The sequence below is a fragment of the Notamacropus eugenii genome, chromosome 2, assembly GCF_028372415.1.
Source record: "Notamacropus eugenii isolate mMacEug1 chromosome 2, mMacEug1.pri_v2, whole genome shotgun sequence".
In the NCBI taxonomy this organism is placed as follows: domain Eukaryota; kingdom Metazoa; phylum Chordata; class Mammalia; order Diprotodontia; family Macropodidae; genus Notamacropus; species Notamacropus eugenii.
In genome coordinates this window covers 149,749,380-149,760,514 of record NC_092873.1, presented here as the reverse complement: position 1 = coordinate 149,760,514, position 11,135 = coordinate 149,749,380, and the positions used below count along the sequence as shown (strand labels likewise).

Genomic DNA, 11,135 nt, shown 5'->3' with positions numbered 1-11,135 from the left:
GTATCCAGGGAAAACTGTTTTGGCAGGATATGCTTTATATTATTTAGAGGACTTTTGGTTGTTTAGAAAAGAAATAAGAATAATCTCTACTGAAATATATATAAGAATCCCTAAGAATCATTTTGGATGGATATTACCTAAATCAGGATGAGCAGTTTGAGCAATACACATACTGACAGATTCTAATTATCAAGGAGAAATTATTGTGACATTCCAAAATGTAGGTGATGAACACACACAGTTTTATGAAAATTATAGAATAGTTCAAGTGATTATTATTTCTTGTGAAAAAATAACACTTGTGAAAACTCACCCTCCTTCTGAAATAGCTAGCAGAGAAACCGAAGGACTGGATTCTACTGATAGAATAAAATTGCGAGCTAAAGTATTGGTAAAACAAAAGTCAGATGACATTCCAAAGGCTGAAGAAATTATAGCACGTGGGAAAGGTAATATTGTAACTGTTGTTTATTCAGGAGAGGATGATTACCAGATTGGACCTTTAAGTCACATATTCTACTGTGAATGAGACTGTGATGGTGGATTCATGGACTCCAGAAGCACAGCTGACCCTGTATATACCCTGCTTCTCATAATTGTCTTCTTGTTTCTTTTTGACTTTTTGTCTGTTAACTTGTTTGCTAGATTTGTTTCCTACAGGCTTAGTACCTTCCAACTGTAGATGCCTGATCACTTAAGTCAGATGTCACCCCCTATCTACGACAGTGATGTGACATCTCTGGACCTAAAGTAGACCAAACTCCAGATGCCAGCTAAAGAACTGATCTCTCAAATTTCAGCAGGAAGTAGCTATGGAAGAAGAGATCTTTGCCCTTTACCAAGATTTTAAGCTCCATTTGTTCGAGGAGCAGAATGATAGGGTAAATATGCTCAAGCCCCACCCTAAGATAATGTTTTATGTGATCATTTTTGTGTGATCCTTGTTATACTGATGTCAAGTGCTACTGACACCAGTTGCCAAAGATATTGTTTTATATGCTTAGTTTGTGTTATCCCTGTTACAATTCTATTGAGACCCATTGCCTCACCAACATATGTAATGAATGTGAAAGATCTTGGGGCCAAGTATAATAGCAGGTTAAGTGGAAAGTTCTTTCTCATTCATTAATAGGCCTATGTGTCCTGCTTAAATCACTTGGAAGCCTAAATCACATGTGGTGGGAGGAGCTTGCTGAACAGGTGGAACAGGAAGGGTGGAGCAAAATTCAGAGGAATTTACTGCCAGTGGTAAGGACAGATGAGAGAAGATGCAAGCAGGCAGGCATGGCACGGCTCAGGATTATGGGTGTTTGCTTGTGAGGAGGCCCCAGCAGACTGGGAGAGACTTGAGAATGACTTTGCTGCCTGTGGGGATCACATCTACTAACTTCATGGTTACCCTGACAGATTTTGCTTTCTGCTTCTAGAATTTAGCTTTCTGGTGTCTAAATAAATGCTTTTATTCTACCTTCTATCTGGAAAGTCTTTCATCTTTGCAATTGAGAGCTATGCCAGAATATTCATAGTTTCCACCAGTGCTGTGAATATTGCCTTGGTGATACACTATTACATACACTCACACTTTACTTGAAAATTCCCATATAGTGGGAACACACTTGCTGTAGTTTTAAATGTTGGTGAACAAAGAGATTTAGCTTATCAATGTTAATAATGTCCTTACAAAGATAGCTTTTCTACTTACAGATATTTCACACATAAGGCTGTAGTCTCTGGAGGAATGATAGTGATATATCTATATCTATATCTATATATCTATATATAGATATCTATATCTATATATCTATATATAGATATCTATATCTATATATATATCTAACTCGATAGGGAGTAGGAGTGGAAAGGGGAATGAAAAGGGAGGGGAGGCTAAAAGAGAGGAAAGAAGTAGGAAGAGAAAAGGGAAGTAAAAGGGAGGGGAGCTGAAAGAAGGGAGGGAAGACTGAAGGAAGCGGTTGTCAAAAATTACAACTCTAATGGGGAAGGGAAGGGAGAAGGGAGAAATAAAAGTATAAAGGGGGAGAAATAAGATGCAGGGAAAACACAGATAGTCAAAACTGTGAATGTGAATGGGATGTCCTGTTCCATAAAATGAAGGTGGATAACAGAATGGATTAAAAACCATAATCCAACAATATGTTGCTTACAAGAAACACGTTTGAAATAGGATGATACATATAGGGTAAAGGTAAAACGTTGGAGCACAATACATTTTTTCTTTAACTGATATAAAAAAAGCATGAGTAGCAATTGTAATCTCAGACAAAGCAAAAGCAGAAATAGATCTAATCAAAAGAGATAGGGAAGGAAACTATATCCTGCTAAAAGTCATCATAGACAGAGAAGGAATATCATTACTAAATATATATGTGTCGTGGTGTAGCATCCAAAATTTTAGAAGAGAAATTAAGGGAGTTACAGGAAGAAATAGACAACAAAACTATACTAATGGGGGGACCTCAACCTCCCCCTCTCTGGATTTGATAAATCTGACCTCAAAATAAACAAGAAAGAAGTTAAGGATGTGAATAAAACTCTGGGTATGGTAGATATGATAGATCTCTGGAGAAAATTAAATGGGGATAGAAAGGAGTACACCTTTTCTCAGTGGTACATGGCACATATACAAAAATTGACCATGTATTAGGCCATAAAAACCTCACAATCCAGTGCAGAAAGGCAGAGATAGCCAATGAATCCTTCTCACTTGATACTGCAGTAACAATTATATGTAATAAAAGGCCATGGAAAGATAGACCAAAAATTAATTGGAAAAGAATCTAATCCTAAAGAATGAGTGGGCTAAACAACCAATCACAGAAACAATCAAAACTTCATTCAAGGGAATGACAATAATGAGACAACCTACAAAAGTTTATGGGTTGCTGTAAGAGCAGTTCATAGGGGAAGATTTGTATCATTGAACAACTACATGAATAAAATAGAGAAAGAGGAGTTCATAATTGGGCATGTGGCTGACAAAGTTAGATAAAGAATAAATTGAAATTCCCTGAGTAAATACCAAATTAGAAATATTGAAAATCAAAGAAAAGATTAATAAAATTCTAATTAGCAAAACTATTGAGCTAATAAATATACCTAAGACTTGGCTTTATGACAATAATGAATAAAATTGATTAAACTATGGTAAAGTTGATTAAAAAAAAGAAAGAAGAAAACCAAATCACCAATATTAAAAATGAAAAGGCTAACCTCACCTCCAATGAGGAGGAAATTAAAAATATAATTAGAAATTACTTTGCACAACTGTATGCCCATAAATTTGGCAATCTAAGTGAAATGGATGAAAATTTTAAAAATATATAAAATTGCCCAGATTAATAGAAGTGGAAATTGAATAATTAAATAACCCCATCTCAGAAAAATAAATTGAGCAAGCCATCAATGAGTACCCTAGGAAAAATTCTCCAGAACCACATGGATTTACAAGTCAATTCTATCAAACTTTTAAAAAACAGTTAAATCCAATACTATATAGACTCTTTGGGAAAATTGGTGATGAAGGAGTCCTACCAATTCTTTTTATGATACAAATATGATTCTAATACCTAAACCAGGAAGAGCCAAAGCAGAGAAAGGAAATTATAGACCAATTTTTCTAATGAATGTAGATAAAAATATTTAAATAAGATTTTAGCAAAAAGAATACAGAAACTTCTCTTGAGAATAATACATAATGATCAGGTAGGATTTATATCAGGAATTCAGGGCTGATTCAATATTAGGAAAACTATGAGCATTATTGATCATATAAACAAAAAAACACTAACACAAACCATATGTTTATCTCAATAGATGCAGAAAAAGCTTTTGAGAAAAGTACAACACACATTAGTGGGTGTTGAAACAAGAATGCCCATTATTACCACTGTTATTCAATATGGCACTGGAAATGTTAGATTTAGTAATAAGAAAAGAAAAAGAAATTGAAGGAATTAGAATAGGTAAAGAACAAACTAAGTTATAACTCTTTGCAGATGACAGGATGATATACTTACAGAATCCCAGAGAATCAAGTAAAAAATTACTTGAAAAAATAAACAATTTTGACAAAGTTGCAGATTATAAAATAAGCCCTCATACATTTCTATATATTACTAAGCCCAACAGCATGAGATAGAACGAGAAATCCCATTTAAAGCTACAGCAGACACTATAAAATATCCGGGAGTCTACCTGCCAAAACAAAACTAGGGAATATATGAACATAATTACAAAACATTTTTCACACAAATAAGATCAGATCTAAGTAAGTGGAAAAACATTAGTTGCTCATGGGTAGGCCAAGCTAACATAATAAAAATGACAATTCTACCTAAACTAATTTACTTATTCAGTACCATACCAATCAAACTACCAGATCATTATTTTCTAGAGCTAGAAAAATATGAAAATTCATCTAGAAGAACAAATGGTCCAAAATATCACAGGAATTAATGAAAAAAAAATTCTAGGGAAGGTGGTCTAGCCCTAATAGATCTCAAACTGTATTATATAGCAGTAATCATCACAACCACTTGGTACTAAGAAACAGAGGTGTAGACTAATGGAATAGGTTAGGTACTCAAGACACAGTAGTCAATGAATATAGCAATCTACTGTTTGATAAACACAAGGACTCCAGTTTCTGGGAAAGAACTCATTGACAAAAACTGCTGGGAAGACTGGATAACACTGTGGCAGAAACTTAACATAAACCAATGCCTGACACTCTACACAATAAAGTTCAAATCAACAGAAGATCTAGGTGTAATGATTGATACTATAAACAAATTAGGGGAGCACAGAAGAGTGTATTTGTCAGATTTATGGACAAAGGAGAAATTTTTGACCTTACAAAGGGATAGAGAACTTTATGAAGTAAAAAATAGGCAATTTTGATTATATTAAATTGAAAAGTTTTTGCACAAACAAACTCAATGCAACCATGATTAGGAGCAAAGAAGCAAACTGGGAGCAAATTTTTTCAAATAGTGTCTGTTTTAAAGGCTTCTTTTCTAAAATATTAATGAATTAATAAAATATAAAAATATATAGAGAATTTAGTCAATTGTCCAAGGGCACGTTATTCCCCCAAGTGATAAATGTTGAAAGAATATGAACAGGCAGTTTCCAGAGGAAGAAATTTAAGCTATCTATAATCATATGGAAAAAATGCTCCAGATCACTATTGATTAGAGAGATGCAAATCAAAACAACTCAGAGGTGCCTCATCACACCTATAAATTGGCTAATATGACAAAACAGGACGACGATAAATGTTGAAGAAGATGTGGGAAAGTTGGAAAATTAATTCATTGTTGGTAGAGTTCTGAGGTTATGCAATCATTCTGGATAGCAATTTGGAACTATGTCCAAAGGGCTACAAAAATATGATACCCTTTGACCCATCAACATCACTTCCAGGACTGTATCACCAAGAGATCATAAAAATGGGAAAGGGTCCCACATGTACAAAAATATTTATAGTAGTTCTCTTTCTGGTGGATTATATGATCTGATGTTGAGTGAAAGGAGCATAACCAGGGGAACTTTTTATACAGCAACAACAAGAGTGTGAGAGGAATATTTCTGGTAGACTTGGCACTTCAGAGCAATGCAAGTATCTAAGGCATTCCCAAAGGACTTTTGAGGCAAAATGTTATCCACATCTAGAGGAAGAACTATGGAATTTGACTTCAGAATGAAGCAGACTATTTTCTCATCTGGTTTGTTTTGTTTTGTTTGGCTTTTCTCATGGTTTTGCCCATTCATTTTAATTTTTCTATGCAACATGACTAAGGTGAAAATGTATTTAATAAGAATGTATATGTCAAATCCATTTGAGATTGCACACCTTATTGTTGAGGGAGGTGGGAAGTATAGGCAAAGAGGGGGGAAAGGGAGGGGGAACAAATCTAAGATTTATGGAAGTGATTGTAGAAAAGTGAAACCAAATTAATTAATTAATAAAAAAGAAAGAAAGAAATTAAAATGGAAGAAATGGAAGCTAATGACTTTATGCAAAATCAAGAAGTTATAAAGTTACACCAAAAGAATGAAAAAATAGCAAACCTTGTGAAATATTTCATTGGAAAAACAACTGACCTGAAAAATAGATACAGGAGAGATTCTTTAAAAATTATTGGACTACCCGAAAGAAATGATCAAAAAAAGATTCTAGACATCATCTTTCAAAATGTTATCAAAGAAAATTGCCCTTTTATTCTAGAACCATATCGTAAAATAGATATTGAAAGAATCCACCAATCAACTTTTGAAACAGATCCCCAAAAGGAAAACTGTTAGTAATGTTGTAGCCAAATTCCAGAGCTCCCAGGTCAAGGTGAAAATATTGCAAGCAGCCAGAAAGAAAAAATTGGAGTATTGTGGAAACACAATCAGGATAGTGTGAGATCTAGCACCTTCTACATTAAGGGATCAGAGGGCTTGGAATATTATATTCCAGATTTCAAAGGAGATAGGATTACAACCAAGAATCAACCACCCAGAAAACCTGAGTATAATACTTCAGGGAAACAAATGGATACTTAGTGAAATAGAGGATTTTCAAGCATTCTTGATGAAAAGACCAGAGTTGAATAGAAAATTTGACTTTCAAATACAAGAATAAAGAGAAGCATGAAAAGGGAAACAGGAAAGAGAAATTATAAGGGACTTACTAAAGCTGAATTCTTTATATTTATATATGGAATGATAATATTTATAACTCTTGAGAATATTCTCAGTGTTAGGATTTATGGAAGGAATATTTTTAGAGAGAAGGCACAAAGTGAGTTGAATCTGAAGGGATGATATCTTGCAAGTAAAAGGGGTAGAAGAGGAATATATTGGGAGGAGAACTAGAGAAATATAATAAATTATCTCACCTATAAGAGTCAAGAAAAGCTTTTACAATGGTGGAGAAGAAGGGGGAGTGGAGAGTCAAAGACTGAAATTTACTCTCATCAGATTTGGTTTAAGGACATAATATCATGCACACTCAATTAGGTATGAAAATCTATCATATACTACAGGATAGTAGGAGAAAAAGGGATGAGAGGGGAGATGTTAGAAGCAAGGGCAAATGAAAGGGGGGTAATAAAAAGGAAACACTTTTGAGGAGGGTCATGGTCAAGAGAGATAATAGTGTACAGGATAGAATGGAGGGAAATATAGTTAGTCTTTCACAACATGCGTTTTGCATGACTACACATGTATAACCTATAGCCAATTGCTTACTTTCTTCATGCGGGTGTGTGGGGAGGGAGGATGGGAGAGAATATGGAACTCAAACCTTTGAAAATGAATGTTTAAAATTTTTTAATATTAAACTGGGAAATAAGGCATACAGGCAATTGAGTATAGAAATCTATCTTGCCCTACAAGAAAACAGAGAGGAAAGGGATAAGAGAAGAGGAGGGCATTGAGAGAAGGGGGGGTAGAATACACTATGTCTTGGGATGGGGGAAGGAGAAAGGTGGGGAGAAAATTTTGAACTCAAAATTTTTGAAAATGAATGTTGAAAACTCAAAATAAATTGACTAATAAGAAAAAAATAAAAAAAAATCAAATAAGAGTGGTAGAGGATAAACTGCAGAAAGAAGTGAGAGGTATGCAAGTACATTATGAGAAAATAATTACCAGCTTGATATAAAGAGGTTCAAAAATATTTAACAAAATGTCTCCAGAAAGAAAAAAAAAATAAAATGCTATGGAATCATAGTGAGGATCACATAATATTTAGCACCCACAACTATAAAGCAATGGACAGCTGAGAATATGCTACTCCAGAAGGACTACAACCAAGAAAAAGCTACCCTGCAAAACAAAATATAATATTACAGGGGACAAACGTATATTTAATGAAATATAAAACTTTTAGGCATTCCTGATGAAGAGAACTGAATAGAAAATTTAACATTCATATACAGGAATCAAGGGAAGCATATTATAAAATTAATCAGCTGTGAAGACAGTTACTCTGATAAATACAATGATCCATGACAATTCCAACAAATTCATGATGAAAAATGGTATCTGCCAAAGAGAAAACTGATGAACTATAAATTCATATAATTGTATGTTTTTTCTCTTTATTTGTCTTTCTTTTTTTTTTTCAGAACATGGTTAATGTGGAAATTTGTTTGGTTTGACTTTATTTGTATATTTTATATTTTTTCTGTTCTCAATGAGTAAGGGAAGGTATGGGGAGACAGAAAATTTGGAACCAAAAATAAAATTGAATTTTAAAACAATAAATAAAACATTTATAAAATAATTTCTGATTCATCCAAGCATTTTTCATGACTTTCAGCAATTGACTCTGACCCCCTCCCCAAAACATATACTTACATGAAAATATACCCACATGTATGTACACATTTCTATAATGGAAAGACAGAAGTAAACAAATATTTATTTTTAATCACCTAATATGTCCTGTGTTAAATGCTTTATGAATATTATGTCTTCTGATCCTTAAAATCGCCCTGAGAGATTGGCAGTGTTATTATCATAATTTTACAGTTGGGGGAAACTGAGACAAACAGCTGTTAAGTGACTTGACAACCAGGGTCACATAGCTAGAAGGTATCTGAGTTGGAATTTAAACTCAACTCTTCATTATGCAAGGTCTACTGCACAAACTACCTGATATAAATATATGTATGTATTTGCATATACATATATATCATATATATGACATATATTTCTAAGGGGAGCTAGGTGGAACAGTATATATAAAATGTTAGACTTGAAGTCAAACACATGAGTTCAAATCTTGCCTCAGGCATTTAAGCTAAATGAGATAGTGTGAGCTTGATGTGTCATGCAAAGGTAAAACATAACCTCTCTCAGCCTGTTTCATCAACACATATAATGGGGACGATAACTACATGTATGTCACAGTGTTATTATAAGGATAAAATGAGAAAAAATTAATTAAGCAAAGTTTGAGTCACAACATAATTCTAGCTCTCAATCATTATTATGAACATTATTTATAATAATAGAAATATGTATACCTTCCATGAAATCTCTTGTACACAAAGTGAGCAAATGCTTGCAGTAACTTTACACACATATTTCAATGCCCTCAAAACAGCTTAAAAGCCTTTAACATGGCCTTATAAGGATGCTTTGTATATTTTCTGTGTCTCTAGATATAAAGCTGCAATTTCTAGGGGAAGAAGCTACTAAACAAATCAGGAATACACCAGTTCAAGTTCTATTCCAACACATAATAGTTGCATGACATAAAGCAATTTACATTTGTAGAGTTTTCTCACTGGGACAGATTTGGACAAAGAAGACAAGAGCCAGTTCATATATTTTAAACAATCGTTCACATGGTATAATAAAATGTGGAAATCATTTGACTTTTCTGCAGAAAACCTGTGTTTTGAATGAAGATTGATTTTTATTAGTTGTGTGAGATTGAATAGGGCTCTTAATGTCTCAGAGACTGTTTGCTAAATTGTAAAATGGTAGTAATTAGTATTTTACTAAGCACTCCTTATGGTTATTTTAGGAATTAGGTATTAGGCTATGAGAACATTTTAAAATTATAAAAGACTCAAGATATGTAAAGTGTTGTAATTTTGTGAACAAATGTGTGTATATACTTTGACAATTATTTATTAGTATGCTTCTGACTTTTCATGCTTCTAACATTTCATAACTGATGACCTTGATAAAGCCAGAAAAAATAGGAGCTCAAATTATTAAACTCATAAAGGGTAGAAATTATTTGTCTTTCATTTTTTTCCTTAAAAGGTAGATATATGATCAAAGAAAAGACTTTAGCATTGAACCCTTTAAGAAATATTGCCAAGCTGTAAGTTTCCTTAGAGAAGTCTTGATGTCCTTATTCCTCAAACTATAGATGATAGGGTTCATGGTTGGGGGCACCACTACATAAAACATAGACAATAATAGATCCACAACTGAGTCAGAGTATGAAGGTGGCTTTAAATAAGCCAATATGGCACTTGTTACAAACACCATCAGAACAATGAGGTGGGGCAGGCAAGTGGAAAAGGCTTTTGACTGAGCCTCTGTAGTTGAAATCTTCAGCACAGTTGAGAAGATATGACCATAAGACACTGTTATGGAAATACAGCACAATATTCCTAAACCAACGATAAAAGCCATTGTCAAATAAATTGTCATGTGTGTCTCAGAGCAAGAGATCTTGACTAAGGAAGGGACATCACAAAAGAACTGATGGATCTCCTTGGAGCCACAGAAGGGCAAGGAGAAGGTAGTAGCTGAGTACATCACACCAAACACACCTCCAGCTAGCCAGGAAACAGCTGCCATCCTCAGACAAGCGTCTCTGGTCATGATGACATCATAGTGCAGAGGTTGACAGATGGCCGCATAGTGATCATAGGACATTGCTGTGAGGAGAAAAATCTCTGACCCTGAAAACATAATCACTAAAAAAATCTGCAATACACATCCCGCATAAGATATAGAAGAATTGTGACTTAAAGAGTTTGCAATTGATTTGGGGACAGTAACAGAAATGAGGCAGAGATCTAAAAGAGACAGGTTCTTAAGGAAGAAGTACATGGGAGTGTGAAGGTGCTCATCTAGAGAGATGAGAGTGAAGATGAGCAGATTCCCCATCAGAGCAACCAGGTAGATCAGTAAGAAGAACATAGCATGTAAGATCTGCAGCTGCCAAGTGTTGAAAAAGTTTGTGAGGAGGAATTCTGTTACCACTGTGAGGTTGGCCATGCTGTATGTCTTCTCTTAACTGCTGTAACAAAGAGAAGAAACAGATGGTAAATGATGAGAACAATCATTATGCTGGTTATCAGGAAACCTTAGTTCCCACCCACTGCATAACCTTGAGCTAATCACAGTCACTTGATCTACTTCAATTTCCTCATTTGTTAAAGGAGAGTATGGAGCTAGACAATAAGCTCTTAACCTGAGTTTGATCAATTTGATAGACTGATAGATACACAGATAGATAGATAAATAGATATTCATCTATTTTAGATAGATAGATAGATAGATAGATAGATAGATAGACAGATAGATAGATGGATGAATATACAGATAGATATATAAACAGCAATTCCACATATTTGGTTTTGTTTGGAATC

The 11,135-nt window shown here is 34.1% G+C and overlaps 1 protein-coding gene across 1 annotated transcript; it reads right to left on the bottom strand.

Annotated features, from left to right (window-relative positions):
* Positions 1 to 9,804: 9,804 nt before the first annotated feature.
* LOC140522841 (olfactory receptor 14A16-like) lies at positions 9,805 to 10,761 on the bottom strand. Its single transcript, XM_072638064.1, has one exon. The coding sequence runs from the start codon at positions 10,759 to 10,761 to the stop codon at positions 9,805 to 9,807; it is 957 nt and encodes a 318-aa protein (XP_072494165.1).
* Positions 10,762 to 11,135: the final 374 nt, after the last annotated feature.